This window comes from Cryptococcus neoformans, assembly GCF_000091045.1.
Source record: "Cryptococcus neoformans var. neoformans JEC21 chromosome 12 sequence".
Taxonomy (NCBI): Eukaryota; Fungi; Basidiomycota; class Tremellomycetes; order Tremellales; family Cryptococcaceae; genus Cryptococcus; species Cryptococcus deneoformans.
In genome coordinates, this window is record NC_006681.1 from 833,947 (window position 1) to 853,589 (window position 19,643).

Below are 19,643 nucleotides of genomic sequence, written 5' to 3' on the forward strand. Positions count from 1 at the left end.
GACTGTTGGGACACCGATAAGAGTTCAGCACAAGGAGATTTTGAGACCCAAAGTGGTGCAACCTGTGGTAGCCAAAGCGGCTGTGAAGAGTGGTAATGAATATGCGTGGGATGAGCCTGAGGGTTCTGGCGGCTGGACAGGATGGGTCAGCGAGAGGCTCGTGAGTTTTATCTTTCCGCTTTTATTTCTTGGCGTTGGACTTTAAAAAAAATCCAAAAAAAATCGAATGCCTTGAAATGAGCATTTCATTACTCTTGTTCCTTTATCAACTAACACATAGTTGAATTGTTGCTGACAGTAATTATCCAGTTTGGACGATAGTTACGACAATGATGTTTGCATACTCTTTTAATACCTTTTAGGGACGCAATGTATGAAAAGCAGACAAAAGTTATGTACATCCGTACGATACCAAAAATACAACTTATTCCGATCTTCCACTACACACGTTTGCTGTACTTTCCAACCATCAAAACCAATACATATCTCTATAATTTTGAAAAAAAGGTGCATAATATCCGACAACACTTGTTTGAACGTACTTGAAACCGACAACTTTAGTAGAAATGCCTGAAAACAGGATTCTTCAGCCCATCCGCGAGAGCCTCGGTAGGTACATCCTTGGACTGCCAATTCACTCCTTGCGCCTTGTTTCGCTTCTTGTTGTCCAAGTACATCCACATTCTCAACGCGATGACCAGTCCGAGTGCCAAGGCCTCAATACCGACGGTGATGGCCAGCGGTTCGCGGTACGCCGGTGCCCATTTGTCGAGGAAAATGTTGGCGGAGACGATACCGCCGGTGTTCGCCAGGAAGGCTTAGCAGCCGTACAGATCAGCCGGCTGGCCACAAGGCAGGGGGGGAAATGACGACTTACTGTAGGACCCGACGCGGAACGCTCGACCGTCTTCACTCGCATCATTGCATTGGTGCCATGTATGGAACAGGACGGGTGGGGTAAATGCTCCAGCGGTGATCAAGAATGTTGCAAAGTACCCTGCGCCCACTTGACTGACGGGTATAGCGATGAGGATGATACATCCGATCAGGACGAGGACAAAAGAGGAAGCAAGATGGAATCCGCGTTCACGGAACCGGTCGGATGACCAAGAGGTGAGGAGGAGACAGATGGTACCGACGACGTAAGGGGCGACGGTGAACAAGTTGGTCTTGACGGTGGAGTAATTGAAGCGGCCAATGATTTGGGTGAGAAAGTTGCCTGCCATGGAGGCGGCGCAACCGTAGCAGATCGCTAAACGTGTCCGTTAAGAATATATCGCAAATGCACGAAGAACTAAGCAATAGAGGCTTACCGATACTAGCAAAAGCATAGAACCTCGGATCCTTTAGCGGTTTGAAAAACTCTCTCACGTTGAACTTTGTTCCCGTCTTGCTCGACCCATCTTTCAACACCCTCAGCCTGCCTACTTCCCTTTCTCGCTCATCAAGGAACCGCGCCTCGTCGAGAGACCAGGGGAGCATGAAGGCGGTAAGGATGGCGAACGCGACGGTGAATGCGCCTTCGATAAGGAAGAGGATTTGCCAACCCCAGAGTTTAGAGTCCATTTGGAAGACTCCATAAGCGATAAGGCTAGAGAAGAAGATGAGCGTTTTTTAGGTCAGCGCATGAGGTGGAGGGAAAAAGATGGGGTGACGTACCCTGAGAATGCACCCGACAGGGCATTGCAAGAGTAGAAAACTGCAATACGCTAAAAAAATTAAAATGAAAATGGATGATAACATGTTGAATCAAACAGCTTACCTTGCCCAGTTCCGAACGAGTATAAAAAGTGGTCAAGTAAAAAATCAGGGAAGCCGCAAACCCAGCCTCAAAAGCACCCAGCACTATTTTGTATCAGCCTTTTTCTTTCCATTGCTTTCGGCTGCAAGGGCAAAGGGAGAGCAATTTACAGAGTCTGACAGCAAGCACTCCAGCAAAATTCTTACACCCGGCATTGACCATCGCCATCCCACCCCACCCGATCATGTAACCCGGAATCGTCCATTTGGGCCCGATTTTCCTGGTGAGCATTACGCTGGGTACGACAAGGAGACAGAAGGGGACATAGAAGACGGAGAGCATGATGGCGTAACCTTCGTCAGGAAAGTTGAGATCGGTAGGCATTCCGTCGGATTTGGCGTTGGACACGTTGGATCGATCGAGGGAGTTGAAGATGTAACACCCTGGATGATGGAGATGTCAGCGTTAGATGAAGATTTCAGCGTTATAATCGGAAGGATGGACAAAGGGGGGAGGAGGTTGCGTACACCAAATGTAAGGCAGGATATGCCAGTCCAGTTTACGAACAAGTGATCGGCTTTCTTCTTCGGTGAAAGTGTACTTGTTGATGTACACCTCTTCGATCAGGGTGGTGATGGCCTGAGGAGCATCGCCTCCTTCTTCTTCAAGGTCCTTGTCTTCCTTGTACGACATCTTTGACCAGGTTTGTCGGTTTTGATCAACTAGGGGAGGGAGGTTGGGAATGATAGTTTGTGGTTCTTTGTCTTATGAAGACTTTTTAGTCGCCCGTCATTTTCTATCGAGGCTCTTTGAGGAAAGCAGATGACAACAGTAATTGCTCGTCGCTACGCACTATTATGCCGGATTGACAATTATACCGTTTTCTTTCGATCAAACTCGTGACCTGACGGCATCGAAACCAGTCACTACACAAAACCAAAGCGTTCATCACACACAGCAGGCAGAGATGTACGCCGTAGTATGGATTTGAGAATCGATGTCGCTATCACGCGTTATAGCGTATCTACCATTCGTTCATCTTTTTTTAGTGAGCGGTGGGATCGTACAGCCGCTGCTTGGAAATCCTCGGCGTGTCTGGTGGGCCTTATCGTATCTCATTGTCCGCAGTGTCCGAAGTGTATTCCCCGATGTCCGATGGAGGCGTGAATGGATGTTATCACGCCAGCGATACGTGATTAGTCGTCTCCCGATTATTGTGCACGGATTGTTCCTTATCTAATGCCGCACTCGCGTGACGTAATCCCAGGCCAGAAGTTCCACGTCATGACATAGGAACGGCTATGGCCGGCGGGGGATCCACCTTCGCTGGGTATAATATATAAACAGACGCTGGCCACGTGCGACCGCCCATACGCCATGCCGCTCCCGTACACCGTCGCATCCACCGTCCCCCTCCCCCCCGCCGCCGTCGCCAAGCTCCGCAACGCCTTTGCCGCCTTCATCCACCGCACAGACCCCGCCTCCCCCTTCACCCGCGACGAGCTCTCCAGGATCCAGGTCTTCTTCACCACCGGCCGCGGCCCCCCCGTCGACTCCCTCGCCCATGTCCCCAACCTGCAGCTTGTGCAGCTGTGCTCCGCCGGCGCGGACAAGGCCATTGCCAGTCCCGCAATGAAGGCGTATGTGGATGGGCGAAAGGCTGCGAGCGGCAAGGCAGACAGCAAGGCGGTCAGACTCGCGACTGCCTCGGGCACCCATGTGCTCTCGATCCCGAATTATGCGGTGGCGATGGCGATCGCCTTGCTGCATCAGCTTCCCCGGCAGATCGTCGGCGCGCGGGTGAGTCCAAGGCGGGAGAGCTGCTTCCTTCTCGTGCCGCGCCTGTGCTAAATGAACCAGACTGAGCAGCGGTGGCTATCCGAGGAAGAGTGCGATATGGACGGCCAAGCGTATTACGCTCGAAAGACTTTCCACCGTACCGCCGGTCTCCTCGTACGTACCCATCCTCATCGCTTCCACAACGTGTAAACCTCTTTTCTGCTTTCCTTGCTCACCGTGCGTCGTTTCGGTGAAAAAAGGGCTACGGATCACTAGGCCGCGAAACGGCAAGGCTTCTTAAAGCACATGGTATGCGAATCATCGCCGCCAACACGTCTGGCAAAGCGACCCTTCAAGACGGGTACGTTATCCCCGGTACGGGCGATAAGGACGGTGCGTTCCGAGTATATTCCCCCTCTTGCAGTTCTGCCTGACAATGGGAACACTCGACTTCCATGCCCGTTCAGGCTCCATCCCAGAAGCGTTCTACTCCACCAAGGATCCCAAATCCGTCAAGGAATTTTTGAATCAGTGTGACGTCCTGGTAGCCAGTTTACCAAACACGCCAGCGACGCAGTACTTTCTCAACAAGGAAAAGCTAGGTTCGTTTTTATTCTACGTTTTTTCGATTTCTTTTTCATTCTTCTTAAATGGAGCTAATAAATGTTTTTAAAAAAAAAACAGAGATGCTTCCCAAGGGCGCCGTACTCGTAAACGTCGGCCGAGGGTCCCTCATACCTTCCGGTACGTCCGCTCCGACTCATCACACCAAATCTCCCAGCTAGAGTCTTGACTAATCTTTCTTTTTTTTTTCTTCTTTTTTTACTTTTCACACAACAGACGACCTGTTGGCTGTTCTCAACACCCCGCACCTATTCGGCGCCGCCCTAGACGTGACAGACCCCGAACCTCTACCGGCTCAACACCCCCTGTGGTCCCACCCGAAATGTATCATCACCCCGCACTTGTCGGGAAACACACAAGGTGAGATGGAGATTGCGGCCGATGTGTTGCTGTTTAATGTCCAGAGGATGAAGGATGGGAAAGAGGTTGTCAATGAGGTCAGGTGGGACAGGGGGTATTGATGCGGGGGGGTTATGCGAGAGACAAGTGTTATCTGGGATACGTTGTTTGGATCTTCCTGTCAGTAAAAGAATGCAATTAGTTTCAAAAGAATAACTATGCCATGCTTTATGAACAGACTACTTTCATTACTAGATATCGTCCCAGAAACTTTTTGCTGCGACTTTTCTTTGCTTCTTTTTCCTCTGCATCTCACCCACACTCGCGCTCCATCTCTTTACGCCCCTCCCCCCCGTTCGACTCGACTCCAATACCTAGACGTTAACCTTGGCAGCCAACACGTCCCCAATCTCCTTCAACACCGGCAGGAATTGCGCCTGCACATGAGGGTTGCCAGACGCTTGCACAGAGGCAATAACGTTGCTCAAATGCGTCTGCACGACAGGGTAAAGGCGGACAATGTATTCCTTGATGTTGGGGTCCTACAAAGCATTGCGTGTTTTTTGGTTAGCAGAAAAGATTACTTTAAATATGAGTGTGGATGTGGACATACACTAGGGTCGAGGAGGTTGATTGTGCGTCTGATCCAAGTGACGAGATGGGGGAACACGGGGTGCTGCGCCGGGATGTCGGCAATCGCAATAGACGTCTAATTTTTCTTGATTAGCTCGTAATTCTTGGGTTCTGTAAACATGTGCGGCTGGTGGGATGGATGCACTTACGCGATGTAACAAGGTCAACAAAACTGCCTGGCTCAAAGGACTTTTACCTGATACGGGCAAACAGTAATCCGTCAAGCCTAGATGGTCATCCACAAGCTGGAGAGTGGATGGTACTGTCTGAGCAGTGAGAGCGGCAAGGAAAGTGTCTTCCAATTGGGCGGGTGTGGGAAGTCGGGTGTTCTGAATGGGAGGTGGGAGAGGACCTTGAGTGGTGGAAAGGTTGGACACAGATTGAGCATGGTTGATACCGTTGAGGTTTCTTCCCTGGATATCCTTGACAGCAGTCTGCAAGGCCTCCATCTGCTGCGACATCTCTTGAAGTTTGTTCAACAATTCATCTTCTCCGACATTTCGCTTCGTCTCGGGAACAACGGGTGGTGGGAGTGGGGTAAGCTCTTTTCTAATTTGAAGCATCTCCGATTTCAGCTCGGTAAGAAGCGTGTCTGTGAGGGAAGAGGTTGATTGGGTGAGCGTGGGAAGAAGGTGGGAGCGAATGGCTTGTTGAATCATCTTCTCAACCTATACCCCTCATGTCAGCATACAGCCCACGAAAAAAATAATAGGAAGAGATGACGTACAGAAGTCTGGACAACTCCTGCAACAGTCCTACTGACCACCGGGCCCAAGCCCTTCTCCAAATCCTTTGGCACCTTGTCTAAACAGCTCTTCACCTCTCTTTGAACCTCGTTACTGATTTCACCAACCATCTGGGGCATTAATCCCTTCAAATTCTTTTGGAGCTCGATACTGATAGAAGACATAATTTGAGGCTGGAGAGAACGTTCGACTCGAGCCGCAATGTTGCTGGAAAACGAAGGTGAGGCGATAGTGGCGAGCTGCGCCGAAAGAGGGGAAATGGAAGCAGTAAGGAGATCCTGGAATTGAGTAGAAAGGCGACCTTCCATCTATATAGCTATTAGTATGCCCGCTTTTGTGCAAATCAAATTGGAAAAAATGGACTTGCTTGCTTGAGAGCCTCCTCGTTAGCCGCCGCTCCTCTCTCGCTCTTCGCCTCTGCTCTCTCGCTCTTCGCCTCTGGAACAGCCGACAAAGTCTCAGCTCCCCAAGCAGCCTCAATCTTGCTCTCCGCCTCAGCAGCAGCTTGCGCCCTCGCCAACGCCCTCTCCTCCTTCCTTTTCTCCTTCTTAAGCTTCCTCGAGTTCATTCCAGTACTAGCGGCGGCAGCAGCGGCACCACCTGCCTCCTCCACTAATGATCCGGAAGTGCTGTTGGTCCGGGAACCAATGCTCGGCAGAGGCTGAGGAACAGGGAGATTTTGAGGAAGGGGAAGGGTCTTGCTGGTGGGAGTAGATTGAGCAGACTTTTTCCTCTCCTTCTTTTCAGGTTGTTGTATCTCCTTTTCTGCCTCCTTTTCCTTCTTTGGCTCAACAGATGTAGCAGCTGCCGCAGACGAAGCTACAGCAGAAGCAACAACGCCGCCTTTAACTAAACCCGTCGCCTGTTTCCCCATACTAGCACTGGCAAACCCTTCTGCCGTACCATAAAACCACTCCAAATCACCTTCCTCCCTTCCCGGCCCAGGATCTCTACCCAAATGGGCAATCATTCCGATTGTAACTACGCCAGTTCCAGAAGATCCTTGTTGGGTAAGTGGGAATTCTGCCATCCTGTCGAATGCTACAACCTGAGGGCTGTTCGGGCTGCCCGCATCCCTTACAGGCTCAGTATCCTTGAGAGCGTACCTGAAAGCGTAGAGCGAGCTTCGGGCAAAGGGCGTGATGAAGAGCAACCCAGAAAAGGGATCATACATCGCGTGAGCATAATGCGATGACGCATCCAGACCTGGAGGCGCGACAAAATGAATGGATGACAAGACGGCAAGACTGACTGTGATTTGGACAAGATCGAAATGAGTATTCTGCTCTCTTCCGATAAGGACGTTGGATTCGATAAAGTGGGCAGAAGAAGGAGGTGAATGAGGGGAAGACGATGGGATGGAGCGTTGCCAGACTCTGTTGAGGCTTTGTGTACTGTATAGCGAGAACGTTGAATCAGAGGAAAGGATACCCATCGCACTTTGCGTGTTGTTCACACAAAAATCGACGACATTGCCCATCGTTCGGAAAATAGTCTTGCCCGCAAATGTTTCTTCGGCCTTCTTCACACCTCGTCCTTCTCGGGTAGGATCAAACATCGTCACACCTTCATCACCCGCCACAATCACCCAGTCAGCCCCGTTCTTCTTCAACCATCCGACCTTGAACGCTTTGCCAATAGCGCTACCGGTAGTGTGGCTAATCAAGGTCAAGTCAACAGGTGGGTTATCTTCCCTCCAGCCAGCGGGGACACGCCAGATCCATAAAGAGCGGTCCGCTGCGAGGGCCGCGACGTATACAGGACAGACTGCAATGTCGATGATAGGGCCGGGAGTGGAAGTGGTGGTTTGAAGCATGAGCCGAGCGCCACTACGGCTGTCGATAAGCCTGATCTTGCCTGGTTGATGTAAGCACATGGTTCACTGCTACGATGGCGTACTCACCTTTGGACATGGTATAAGCCACGAATTGCCTTGTCAGCCCGACCTTCCTGCCTTTCTTATATCCAACATCAACCTTCAATAGAGTCGTTGGTTGGATGTACAAAAGGTCAGGAGTGGAAATAAGAGAATCAAGATTGGGTTCGGAAAGGTCGATAGTGATATGAGACTGAGTTGTCTTGGGTCTACGAGTAAAGTAAGCATTGATATCATGATGATTTTCATTAAAGCTTACCCGCTGCCCTGCTGGTTCTGCGGGAGGGCATTATCGGCCACGGGCTCTTCCTTGAGCGAGGCCTCTTGGGCGGCAACAGGAAGTTCAGGAGCTTTAGAAGGAGCAGGACTCTTGACCTTATCCTTCTTACCCTTCACTTCCTTTGGCGCCGGTGCAGTGGCTTGTATCTTTTCTTCGTGCTTGACAACTTCGGGTTCAGGCTTTTTCTCCTTTGCAGGAGAAACAGCAACCGGAGTTGGGTCGTCAAAGGCATCGAAAGGAGACACAAAAGAGAAGTTGGGCACAGCAGACTTGGGTCTCGGTTGCTCGCCTTGCCCTTGAGGCTGGGCAGGCTCAGGAGTTTGAGTGGCGTTGGATTCCACGATTGGAGGGGATGCAATCGCGGGGTCTTGAGCAGGCGTGATGTTAGGTTGGGGCGGATTGCTGTGATCGATTACCGGGCTCTTGATTCCTCTGCACAGATATCAGTAATTTAGAAGATTACTATCGAGGAAAAGAGCTTACCCGAATGGAGCACTGGCCTGACTTTCAGGTTGGACATGTCCCGAAAGTGGCGTTGGAAACCCACTTGTAGTGACATTAACAGGCGTGCCGGCGCCGCTCCCACCAAAAGACAGCATACCAAGCAACTTTGCCCTCTGATCTTGAGCCGGTCCTGAAGGAGGAGGGGGACTTGATACCGGTGCCGAACCCACGCTAGCTTGTGAAGCAGACCTCGTGCCCGGAGTGTGCTGACCGATATGACCGAGTCCGATCGTGGGCCCAGCAACGGAAGCGTTTGAGGCTTTTTCGAGAGCAACACCAGCAGCACTGCCATTGGCACTTACAGAAGGCGATGATGTCTGGAGCTGTATGCCCTTGAAGAGATCGTTCAAGCTTACGCTTTGAAGAGAAGGTGGTGGTGGAGTAGGTTCCGGTTCTCGAGGTGACGACGCCGTCGCCGCCGATTTGTTTGGTGGCGGCGAAGTCGCTGCATTAAGCATCTGGAACAACCTTGTTTGGTGGTCCATGCCCGTTGTTGAAAAGGGACAAGTTGAAAGATAGAGAATAAAGGAAATGGAAATACCCATACGACAACTGGGTGGATGGATTCCTCGTGTTCGTCTGGTTGTCGCAAGCGGCGGCCATCTCCACATTTCACGACAATTACATGACATGAACACGAACGAACATTGATGTTGTACAGTTATTATACATGTGCATATCCATCCACAAGGAAATCGCGCTGATAATGGATTGATATAATTAGGCAACTTGCATAAGCCTATTTCCTTCCTCAAGGAAATGCACCGCATGTACAATAAAAGATGTATAAGTTAATGAAGTAAATAGGATGGAAAGAAAATAAAACTTTCGTGTACGATTATTAACATGAGGCTTCTAAGAACACGCAAGGATGTGACTAACGTAGATATTATTAATAATTATATCTCATACACCCTACCCTATCAGAACCACACGTCTTTGGGATCACAATTAAGAGGTTGGAAATGCGTATTCGCTGAAGATGTATAGATGATAGAGGGGCTAAGGGTTTGTTTGGGAATTGCTGTAAGCTACAATATGATGGGTTTCTTCGCCCATCTTCTTCGAAGACACGGTTTGGATTATGGGATGGAATTATAGAATGGTCTAGTACTGCAGCAACAGACCGTCAGCACTCTGTGCATCGGACAATGAATGAGGAACGAAAGGCTTACTTTCTCACCCGCCATTCGACCGTTGGCGAATCTACCGCAAGCTCCACAAACAGAAGTGCACATGGACAAGAACAGCGACGCCAAAGCGGCGACCGTGAACCAGTTGGCATTACCCAAAGTAGCCTGAACACCACCATCCCGAGCATGGTTCTTTACAACGTTCCAGAGCACCATGTCAATCACAAACACCACCAAAGTGATAATAAGGCCCAAGGCGGAACAGAGGGCCATGAAAATGGTGGCAACTCGGGAAGCGGCACAGGCACCGAGCAAGCCGAAAACAAGGGCGAGAAGGGCAAGGAAGCCGGCAATAGGGTGGAGAATCATGGCATAAGTGAGATTGTGCAAGACTGTTTGATTGATGTTGACGTCGCTGTGAAATCAGACAGTGTAAATATGTGGTCTATTTGCTTTGAGAGAAGAAGGGAAACAGAACGAACGTAGCACCGTTTATGACAAGATCATATCCAACAGATTTGCTTGAACAGCTACCCCCCTTGACACATTCTCCAAAGACACCGAAAACGGTCTTGGTCGTTCCCGCTGTAGTAGTTAAAAAGCCGACTTGGTCCCATGCTGGAGGGGAAATGGAGGCTGTTGTGAGAATGTCATTAGCATCAACGCTTTGATAGATATGTCACATGCAAAGTGGAACTAGAAAGACTTCGTCATCTCAAACGAATTTGGGAGTAGCTCTTATACGACGCAGGCACGCATGTGCCACATGAGAAATGGAAATGAACCTCCCCCAGCCACCTATCAGAGCTTGCTCTGTGATGACTAGGGCAATCCTCTCTTTGAAATAATTTTCCAGAAACATCTGCTATCTGTTGCTTTCGAATATTTCCATGATGCCCCCGAAATAATTTCACAACGCATTGAGGGCCCGAAACAAAACTCACCAAACAAAAGGAGCACTGCAGCAGCAAATGCGAAGAAAAGACCTGGGAACGCAGGTGAAACCATGTTTTATAGCTGTGAAGTTGGTTGTTTCAGATGTGGAATGAGATGATTGGTGAGGAGTGTCTTGCTGTGATTGTTTATCTGGCTGTTCTCAACACTCGGGCGTTGTCTGATGTCTTGTCAAGCTGTCGATCTAGACCGTGCTGGCAGGTGGCTGTGTGTCGGGCAGTGAATGCGATTTTTGTTGTTTGTAGAAGGATGTGCAAATGCGAATGCAAAACCTGAAAATGGAATTGAATAAACCCTCGTCCAGGAGGGAGCAGGAACGAGCGTTGGGAGGTGATCAACTGGAGATGGCCCGTCCAACATGTAATTTCATACGTCATACCCTGACTTTTTTCTCCCGCTTCTTTTCCCCGCCCGAATGCCCAAAAGGGGAGATTCCTGCAAGCGGAAGGCGGCCAGAGCTGGGCTGGACTGCTTATACAAGAAAAGGAACAAATTTATCTTTTGGCAAATCGTCATACCTCTATCACTGCATGCGTGCAGTGATGCATTTTCCTTCTTTTCTCGATTGACATCAGCTCCACCCGGCATGCCCAGCACTTCACCTTACACGCCACTTACCACCCGCTCCTCTTTCATCCTCACCGTCTGTACTGAATTTCATCCCTCATCCTGCCTTATTACAGGTATGGAACAGATCCGTCGTACAGCAAATAAACACGCTAGCGCACGCATCTCTTACGGCTTTCCCTCATCCGTGTCCCTTTCATTCCCCAGCTCCCTGGTTTCCCATGCAAACATGCAGCTCGCTATGTTTTATACTTTCCGGTTTCCCGGTCTCTAGCGTCATTCTCGGCTGCTCATCACTCGAACCCTCATTCGTCTATATATATGTAAAGGGCAGACGGCCAATAGAACCATGCAGAATGAACAGTTTGATGCATAATGATGATGGTGGAACTCGATTATCTGCGGTGCGTTTTTCTGATCTGGGATGCCCTGCTTGGGTCTAGAAAAGTGTATAGGATGATGATGAAATTGCATGCGAGCTTCCTCTTCGTTAATTGGCTGCTTCTCCAACTCACGTTTGTTCAATCATGTCCGCTCTTGCCTTAATTATCTGCTGTGGTCCATCTCTATTTTTCACCACCCATAATAAATATGGCGAAATCTTCTACCTACTCTGATGTCTCCACTAACAGCAGCTAATAATCAAGGAATACCAACGTATGCTACTACTACTATCCTTCCTTCCTTCCTTCCGATATATGTGTATCGAGATAAGATTACAAGAAGATACGCGATAGGTCCACATCGTTCATCGCACCTTTGTCCATCCATTCACATGCACAGCCACAAGATCACCTTCATCGTCCAAACTTTCCAGTCTTTAAGACATTGTCCATCTTGCCTTTGTATTTGTTTTGACTCGTATGCATTAGCACACCCCCCTTTAAAAGAAGGTTTCCGAATAACAAACATAAGACCCCGGCATCCCCTCAAGAGCATCTCGGTTCCTCCACCCGTTCGCGCTAATATTAAGATTCCAGTCACCCTTCATAAGGCATCATTTAAAATAAAAAAAGATGAATGAATAAACGAAAAGAAGATGAGGAGTCAAACATATAGACAAATCAAACGAACTAAATAAATGACAAAAAGAGTAAAGAGGAAAGTAATTGATGAAAATAAACGGCTTGAAAAAGGAAAAATCCTATCCACCAAAAAGGGGTATATTCTTTTGCTAGGTAAAGACATTGGAAAAGTCAACGTAGTTTCGACATTGACAGTCAGGAATGTGGCATGGGGCGAGTTTTGCATTAAGTCGCATTCTGTAGCAGCGGCATTTGGGAGAGTAAGATGTTTGTGTTCGGGGTTTGCGTTTTTTGTAGCTAATCGCGTATGGAGGGTCATTTTTCGTCTCGCTATAATATGTGGAACGGATGATCAAAAGGTATGAGGTGCAAAGGCCGGTATAGCAAAGAATGAAAGTTGAGGAGGATAGAGGAAAAAAAGGCGGGAGGACGTTTGAGGGATTCGCGATTTAGACCTTGAGGTTCTTGACGTTACTCGAGAGCCATTGCAATCCTTCAAACAACCCTTCTCCAGTCGTTGCGCAACTGTACTTATGTCAGATGACAAGCGAGATAGGAGGGTGAGAAGGAGGAGGGTAAAAAAACGTACCTCGGGTGGACGTACCACGACCTATCTTTCATTCGATGTAATCCAAGCTTTTCAGTGACCTCTGCTGGTGACATGGCTGTGAATCCCATGTGAATTAGCGTAATTCTTTCATAAGCTGTGCCTCGCCCTTGCATTCCATCTCCTTTTTCATTTTTTCCTTTCCAAAATACGAATGTCTTCTCACGCCCGTCTTCTCCCCGCAAGACATCAAATCAAAGGCAAAAAATATGACTCACCGCCAGGTAAATCCTGTTTATTCGCAAATACCATCAACAGACACTCTCTCATCTCCCTGTCCGCCAAAATCCGTTCCAGCTCCAGTCGAGCTTCATCAATCCTGTCCCTGTCGCCAGAGTCGATCACAAAGATGAGACCTTGTGTGCCAGTATAGTAATGTCGCCATAACGGACGGATCTTGTCTTGGCCTCCCACATCCTGTGCGAATTAGATCAGTACCGTGGGGGTCGAAGGAGAGGTAGGGAAAGATGAACGTACCCAGACGTTGAATCTGACGTTTCGGTATGTAACTGTTTCCACGTTGAACCCGACGGTAGGGATGGTCGTGACGCTTTGGTTGAGCTTAAGCTTATATAAAATGGCTAATGGAGACATCATACACATGTTCAGCTTCCAATAATTCCCAGCAAAATATGTAGATATAACGTACTCGTCTTTCCGGCGGCGTCCAGCCCCAACATCAGGATCCGCATCTCCTTGTTGCCAAATAACTTGCCTAGCGTCGTCAAGAAATAGTCAGCTATGATTGGTTTCGAAATGGGTATTGCGTTGATCAATCCAGGACACACCAAGAGCTTTACTCAATTGCCCTCCCATGGTGAATACTCTTCAAAGTGCGAGGCGGGTACAAAGGATCAGATGTTGACAGCGTCTCGTGCGAGAAGATGTAGCCGGACGCTGATGGGTTTACTCCAGAATGATTGCCGCGCCTGTAGTCGATGCCCGAATGTATTATCCAGGATTCTTGCAGGGGGAGAACGACTGAGATGAAATGTGATTCTTCAATTATGAAGTTATGGAGAAAGATGTAGCGAAAAATGAATACACCCAAGCCAACTCGACAACAACAAAGCGCGCGCAGGGGCCATTTTAATTAGATCGCGATTGTTACGTAAATTGTGGTTGTCGCGGTGGAGGGCCAGCCAGTCAGAACTGGAAAGGCAGGAGACTGGAACACAGAAGATGGCGGCCCACCAAATGTCTCAGGTAGCAGGAAAAGTCACAGAAGCTTGTCAGAGAATATATGCTACAGCGAGATGTCTCCTTAGTATTATTGTAAACTTCGTGTACGCCCATTAATGAAGCTAACATAAATAAAGCATGGTGGATAATAGCCAGGTGGAAAAAGTTAAGCGACAGGGTCGTCATAAGCGCGCGGCGGTCCTCGCCGACCTCGCTGATGACTGGAATTTTGACTCGATGAGCCGGCGGGAGGGAGTAGCGAACCAAGTTTTGTAAAATGGTCACGACCTGTTACCCGATCGACTTTACATTTATTACATCTGCATATTCAGAACCTCTATTCGAGAAATGCCCTCCCCTACAAGAGTATCTATCCGAGACGTAAGTCATTCTGTTGCTTGATTTTTGATTGGCAAAAAGCTCATTTGAAGACAGGCCATGGAACTCCTCGACGACCGAAGGGTCAAGATTGTCAGGCCTCTTATCCCGTACGTCTCTGATCAATGTATTCGTTTGGAAGCTTATGCTCCCTCAGCCCTCAGATTTTACATGAAGAGCTTCCCCTCTCATTGAGAGGCGCCCAAACTGTGCTTGACGGCCGTCGACAAGTTGAGGCTGTCATCAAAGGCGATGATGACCGATTGCTTGTCGTTGTCGGCCCCTGTTCCGTGCACGATCCCGAACAGGCCATCACCTATGCCAAAGCTCTCAAAGAGTACGCCGACAAGGCTGCTGAAGATCTTGTGATTGTTATGCGAGTCTACTTTGAAAAGTATGTCTATCCAATATGGAAAAAGCAAGTATTATTGAGCTGACATTCAGGTAGACCTCGAACAACTGTTGGCTGGAAGGGATTGATCAACGACCCGGACATGAATGGTTCTTACCAAATTAACCGAGGTCTTAAGATTGCACGAAAGTTGCTGTTGGACATTACCGAAATTGGTTTGCCCGCTGCCGGCGAGTTCCTTGGTTTGTCTTCACCATCTCTTCCCTTGTTTGAACTCCCAAGCTTACAGCTTCACAGATGTCATTTCTCCCCAGTACCTCGCCGACCTTTTCGCATGGGGCGCCATCGGAGCCCGAACCACGGAATCCCAAGTCCACCGAGAACTCGCGTCTGCACTCTCCATGTCCGTCGGTTTCAAGAACGGTACTGACGGCTCTATCGGGATTGCAATTGATGCGATCAAAGCAGCCGGATCTGGACACACTTTCTTGTCTGTTACCAAGCAAGGATTGTCCGCGATTGTTGAGACGGAAGGAAACAGTTCTACACATGTCATCTTGAGAGGAAGCAGCAAGGGACCTAATTATGGAGCGGATGATGTGGCCGCTTGTGCGGAAAAATTGAACAAAAGCGGATTGCCTGCCAAGCTTATGGTACGTTTATTAATCGTCTCTTCTGGTTTAAAAATACATGGCTAAAACAAGCAAACAGATTGACTGCTCTCATGGTAACTCCTCCAAACAACACCTCAACCAAATTAAGGTCGGTGCCGACATTGCCTCCCAACTTTCCTCTGGACCCACATCCAACGCCATTGTCGGTGTCATGATTGAGTCCAACATCTTTGAAGGTCGACAAAATGTTCCTGCCGAGGGACCTTCTGGATTGAAGTACGGTATCTCTGTGACGGATGCTTGTATTTCGATGGAGCAGACTATTCCTTTGTTGGATGAGTTGAGGAAGGGTGTGCAAGCGAGGAGAGAAGCTGTCAAGGCTAAGAGAGAGGGACAGCAGTAAACTGTAGGCTGAAGAGTTGGTTTGGAGGAGGAAAAAACGCCCGTTTAGGGCGGGAGATTGTTTTGTACGTTGTACTTTGCACGCATGGCACTTAATTTGTGGAGTTGCGTTATCGTTTTCCTGGTTTTGGAGGCTGGTAGTTCTCATGTTGCATTAAAGGGAACTACTGGATTCATGAGGTAGATCTTCTAACGTATATGGAGTCATGGAATAAGACGACTGATCTTGGCCAGGTCCTGGCCGAGCGAGGCCCAATAAACAATGCTCATCTAGTTCCTGATCTGCATCTCCCATCCGAGCGGACATTTCCTCCCTTTGGAACATTATGATTGCATATAGCACGGGTATGTATCACACAGCAGAATCAGAAGAAAAAAAAACACCGCTCAATTTCCTTCACATTTTTAAGACCCTAAATCTAAACCTGCTCAATGCCCGCATACTCGCTCTCAACCCCAGGCTCCATCAACACGGCATGACCCAAGATCAAAATCGCCGATGAACCAACTAACCAGAAGAAAGTTGACACAGGTGAAGCGATCCACAAAAGCGGGAGACCAATTACAAAGAGCGCAGTGTACAGAGATTTTTGGGTGATAATGTGGTCGCCTACTTGCATAGGTTCCGGGGCGAATTTATTGATGGCTGCAAAGCCTCCAGCGAGGAAGGCAAGGGCGATAAGAAGGAGAGGGTTTGTTATACTATGAATATTATTAGGATTGGGACGGCGAGAAGTAGGAAATGAAAAAAAAAGTAAGGACATACAGAGCGTAGACGGCAAGAATGGCGATGACGATGAGGTAGTTACCAGAGTAGTGGCGGGTATTATAGGTCACACGCTATGTCATTCCATAAGCATTAGTACCCCATCCTGCTTGATGAGATTGTTAAGGCCCTCAAGGACACAAACTACATACAGAAGTCGCCTCATTCATGTTTTTGGGTCGGGAGAGCTGTCGGTGATCAAACTGTATGGCAGAATCAGAATCAATTAACTTCGCAATCAAGTGAGCCTGCAGGTACATACAAATTCTTGAGGAGGCTTCAGGGTAGACAACTTGGTCTCCTGCGAGTTGGATCAGTACTCGTCAGCATGACCATTGAAGCGAAGCAACTGGCACTGAGGCGGGGCTGCTGCGCGGAGGACTAGCAACAAGACAGACGTACTCTGAAGTGTTTGACGACCTCTGTGGCTTTACCGATGTACTCCATTGTGTGTGCTTTGCAGAGTGGATAGTGGTAGATATGAGATGGATGGAAAAATGAAAAATAGTTGAAATATAAAGTTGCTGGAGAGCACTGCACTGCTCCGTCTTGCTGTGGAGGAACCCCAGCCGGCGGGATGCTGGCGAGAACTACAACAGGGTTCGAGAACCGAATAACGGGGATTGCCGTAGAGTTTATTCCCAGTCAGGCGGGTGTGGCCGCTGTTGTGTGCGTTTCTTTCGTAATTATAAGAAACTTGCGGATTACAAGAAAACCGGCATTTTTTGGTATCAATAAGGACGGATTAGAAATCCAGGGCAGGTCAGGGCGGAAAGGATTCCTCTGGCCTCTGCTTTGATTTGCAGATCGCTGTCTACTAAGTACGGATCTGCTTGGCACGTGTTTTGTTGGATCGATCCGTCGTCTTTACATATCCTTCGTACAGTATATCTCTCCCAGTCGGGAAACCTCTATGCTCCCACAGTCGTACTCGGGCATTCCCTCATATTACCGCTTACGTCAACTCCGTCCTGGCCACCAACCCTTCTCAGCACAATCAAGAGGTCGAGCGAAGGAACATACACCGTAGCCGCTGGCACTCGACATTACTGCTTTAGTGTAGCCAGACGATCAGCATAGCTACATAAGCCACATCGCTGATTGGGCGTCTGCATGCGATAGTCGAGTGTATGGACTCGACGATTTTGTGGCAAGGACGACACGACTCACTTCCCGCCGTTTTCAACCAATCTAATACAATACACCGCATATAATGGCCAACTATCAGCCACTTGCCACATCACCCACTGTCGCAGACGTTGTCGAATCTCAACAACACAAACATCCCGTGCGCCGCCGTTGGCATCTTCGTACTCGACCGTTACTGCTTTTCGGTCTTCTCGGCACCTGCTCCCTCCTCGGTATACTCTACGCTCTCTTCTTCCGCCCCTCATCTTACGAAACCATAATTATCAAAGCAGCTGATAATCCATACTTCCAAACCGGCGAAGTATGGACACACAACGACCAAGTTGCTGCTCGGCTTGAGCGATGTGCCACTCTCGGTTTATTACGAAATACTTCTCTGCCTTTAACCTCGCACGAACGTCTTAGCGATGAAGAAGAGTCTGAGCTTGTCGCTCAGGGGTGCGGTACGAACGAAACAACCGTTATTATCCTCTCTTCTATTTACTTTGCTGAAGCGTTCTCTGGTGCTTCCGTCACTGGCGAAACAGTTTACGCCCAATCTGTCATTTCCACGCTCAACGCCTACAACTATTCTTACATGTTCAGTTCTTTGGGGTGGTGGAACCCAGATATGAGGAAAACGGTGGAGTTGTGGCATAAGCATAGGTGGAACGTGAGGATGGTGTTGGCTGATCCGGAACAAGTCGATGTATGTTGGAAGTTGACGGACCAAAAGTGTTTGAAGACGGAAAATAATCTCGAGGGTATTGAGGCTTGGCGTTTACTTGCATTTTGGTACTGGGACGAGTAAGCAAATTATCTACCTAAAACCAGCCCCCTCCTATCAAGCTAACTTTCTTGAGCAGCCCCGGAACACCACTGGGCCCACAGTTCACCCTCTCCCCATCTCCTCGAAATTCAAACCACTTCCTATCCTATTCCATTGAACCTACCTGCCACCGTCTTCCTTACCTGCCCCCTTCCCAACGTTCCGACCCTCCACAAGCCTATCTCCTCGCTAAACAAATGCACTACCTAGACGATACCCCTGCTTTTTCTTGGACGCTACCGGCGCTGATGGGGCTGCAAGAGGAGTTTGGTATCCAGGTCGTAGCCGGGTTGAGGGATGATGATCCGGTTACGGCTAAAGCTGTAGAAGATATAGGCCTGAAAAATCTGGGGAAGCTGGGCGTGATCGAGTTTTATGCGCAGCTGTCAAAAAGTTTTGTGCTACTTGGTGTGGGTCGACCTAGGATAAGTCCCAGTCCTTGGGATGCTTTGTGCATGGGCGTTCCTGTGAGTGATGAACTATACTCCTTCGTGATCAGGCTAATTTTATGGGGTTTAGTTTATCAATCCCATCTTGACTTGGGACGAGACCGATCCATTGAATCGAACCAAATGGCACGCTCAACAATGGCACATGACTGACCTCGATCCGTAAGCCCCCTTTCTCTGTGTTTTAAACCCCGAAAACTGATTTTCCTTCTGCCCCGCCCTTTTTGTCTTTGCGTCCAGACCATACGTCTACTCCGTCCCTACGCACAACCTCACCGCCCTCCGCCTCGCCGTGCAAGCCGCCCTACTAAACCCCATTGAATCCTTTATTCCACCATACATGAAATGGGAATTCGTGCTAGAAAAGATGGTGGAGATGGTAGAAGGTGATTGGAGAGAAAAAGCGAAGAGATTGTTGGAAGAGAGGGTTAGGAATGGCGGACAGGTAAGTTTTATTTTCAGGCTTGAAAGTTGAGAAGACGTGATTATTGACTACGGGAACAGACTTTTGTTCTATAGATCTATTCTATAGAAATATTCTCTATCATTGTTTCATTTGTTGATTAGCAACATATTTGCAACGAGTCATATACTTTATATCTTGGTCCTTTGTTCTTTTGGTTGTTTTTCGGCTACTTGTTTTTTTTGGGTTAACGATGCACATGTTGTAATCTCCGACATCCTTGGACGTTTTTTTCTTTTTGGATCGCAAAATTAAGACTGTGATCGGCGTTT

The 19,643-nt window shown here is 48.6% G+C and overlaps 9 protein-coding genes across 9 annotated transcripts in view; 4 read left to right on the forward strand and 5 right to left on the reverse strand.

Moving 5' to 3' along the window:
• The window catches only part of CNL06580 (hypothetical protein), a 2,681-nt gene extending 950 nt beyond the window's left edge, over nucleotides 1-1,731 (forward strand). The window contains exons 3-4 of the mRNA XM_568179.2: nucleotides 1-160; nucleotides 310-1,731. The exon at nucleotides 1-160 is cut by the window's left edge and continues 333 nt beyond it. Of these exons, the coding sequence (XP_568179.1) occupies nucleotides 1-160; nucleotides 310-321 (172 nt within the window). The 3' untranslated portion in view covers nucleotides 322-1,731. The remainder of the gene's footprint in view (nucleotides 161-309) is intronic.
• On the reverse strand, nucleotides 491-2,902 carry CNL06590 (hypothetical protein). Its single transcript, XM_568180.2, has 7 exons — nucleotides 2,269-2,902; nucleotides 1,912-2,184; nucleotides 1,763-1,845; nucleotides 1,660-1,709; nucleotides 1,314-1,591; nucleotides 878-1,252; nucleotides 491-817 (listed from the first exon to the last, which is right to left on the reverse strand). Exons 1-7 carry the CDS (start codon nucleotides 2,432-2,434, stop codon nucleotides 558-560), a joined length of 1,485 nt encoding a protein of 494 aa, XP_568180.1. The 5' UTR covers nucleotides 2,435-2,902; the 3' UTR covers nucleotides 491-557.
• Nucleotides 2,903-3,143: 241 nt separating this feature from the next.
• Nucleotides 3,144-4,836, forward strand: CNL06600 (conserved hypothetical protein). The gene is made up of 6 exons (XM_568183.2): nucleotides 3,144-3,541; nucleotides 3,602-3,694; nucleotides 3,781-3,913; nucleotides 3,988-4,122; nucleotides 4,205-4,264; nucleotides 4,361-4,836. Exons 1-6 carry the CDS (start codon nucleotides 3,374-3,376, stop codon nucleotides 4,603-4,605), a joined length of 834 nt encoding a protein of 277 aa, XP_568183.2. The 5' UTR covers nucleotides 3,144-3,373; the 3' UTR covers nucleotides 4,606-4,836.
• CNL06610 (hypothetical protein) lies at nucleotides 4,704-9,031 on the reverse strand. The gene is made up of 8 exons (XM_024658234.1): nucleotides 8,502-9,031; nucleotides 7,998-8,450; nucleotides 7,766-7,947; nucleotides 6,230-7,719; nucleotides 5,844-6,170; nucleotides 5,266-5,784; nucleotides 5,097-5,192; nucleotides 4,704-5,025 (listed from the first exon to the last, which is right to left on the reverse strand). The coding sequence occupies exons 1-8, from the start codon at nucleotides 9,005-9,007 to the stop codon at nucleotides 4,858-4,860; spliced, it is 3,741 nt and encodes a 1,246-aa protein (XP_024513897.1). The 5' UTR covers nucleotides 9,008-9,031; the 3' UTR covers nucleotides 4,704-4,857.
• Nucleotides 9,032-9,218: 187 nt separating this feature from the next.
• CNL06620 (expressed protein) lies at nucleotides 9,219-10,857 on the reverse strand. The gene is made up of 4 exons (XM_568185.2): nucleotides 10,600-10,857; nucleotides 10,138-10,291; nucleotides 9,698-10,070; nucleotides 9,219-9,635 (listed from the first exon to the last, which is right to left on the reverse strand). The coding sequence occupies exons 1-4, from the start codon at nucleotides 10,661-10,663 to the stop codon at nucleotides 9,630-9,632; spliced, it is 597 nt and encodes a 198-aa protein (XP_568185.1). The 5' UTR covers nucleotides 10,664-10,857; the 3' UTR covers nucleotides 9,219-9,629.
• A 1,141-nt stretch (nucleotides 10,858-11,998) lies between these two features.
• On the reverse strand, nucleotides 11,999-13,821 carry CNL06630 (put. CPS1 protein, putative). Its single transcript, XM_568186.2, has 6 exons — nucleotides 13,597-13,821; nucleotides 13,458-13,523; nucleotides 13,286-13,389; nucleotides 13,027-13,225; nucleotides 12,791-12,866; nucleotides 11,999-12,726 (listed from the first exon to the last, which is right to left on the reverse strand). The coding sequence occupies exons 1-6, from the start codon at nucleotides 13,622-13,624 to the stop codon at nucleotides 12,651-12,653; spliced, it is 549 nt and encodes a 182-aa protein (XP_568186.1). The 5' UTR covers nucleotides 13,625-13,821; the 3' UTR covers nucleotides 11,999-12,650.
• Nucleotides 13,822-14,290: 469 nt separating this feature from the next.
• Nucleotides 14,291-15,940, forward strand: CNL06640 (phospho-2-dehydro-3-deoxyheptonate aldolase, putative). Its single transcript, XM_568187.2, has 6 exons — nucleotides 14,291-14,371; nucleotides 14,426-14,478; nucleotides 14,526-14,762; nucleotides 14,817-14,962; nucleotides 15,018-15,373; nucleotides 15,432-15,940. The coding sequence occupies exons 1-6, from the start codon at nucleotides 14,339-14,341 to the stop codon at nucleotides 15,735-15,737; spliced, it is 1,131 nt and encodes a 376-aa protein (XP_568187.1). The 5' UTR covers nucleotides 14,291-14,338; the 3' UTR covers nucleotides 15,738-15,940.
• A 110-nt stretch (nucleotides 15,941-16,050) lies between these two features.
• CNL06650 (ER to Golgi transport-related protein, putative) lies at nucleotides 16,051-17,194 on the reverse strand. The gene is made up of 5 exons (XM_568188.2): nucleotides 16,905-17,194; nucleotides 16,765-16,803; nucleotides 16,655-16,705; nucleotides 16,503-16,576; nucleotides 16,051-16,438 (listed from the first exon to the last, which is right to left on the reverse strand). Exons 1-5 carry the CDS (start codon nucleotides 16,947-16,949, stop codon nucleotides 16,156-16,158), a joined length of 492 nt encoding a protein of 163 aa, XP_568188.1. The 5' UTR covers nucleotides 16,950-17,194; the 3' UTR covers nucleotides 16,051-16,155.
• A 91-nt stretch (nucleotides 17,195-17,285) lies between these two features.
• CNL06660 (hypothetical protein) lies at nucleotides 17,286-19,597 on the forward strand. Its single transcript, XM_024658235.1, has 5 exons — nucleotides 17,286-18,437; nucleotides 18,497-18,926; nucleotides 18,979-19,070; nucleotides 19,149-19,353; nucleotides 19,413-19,597. The coding sequence occupies exons 1-5, from the start codon at nucleotides 17,716-17,718 to the stop codon at nucleotides 19,425-19,427; spliced, it is 1,464 nt and encodes a 487-aa protein (XP_024513919.1). The 5' UTR covers nucleotides 17,286-17,715; the 3' UTR covers nucleotides 19,428-19,597.
• Nucleotides 19,598-19,643: the final 46 nt, after the last annotated feature.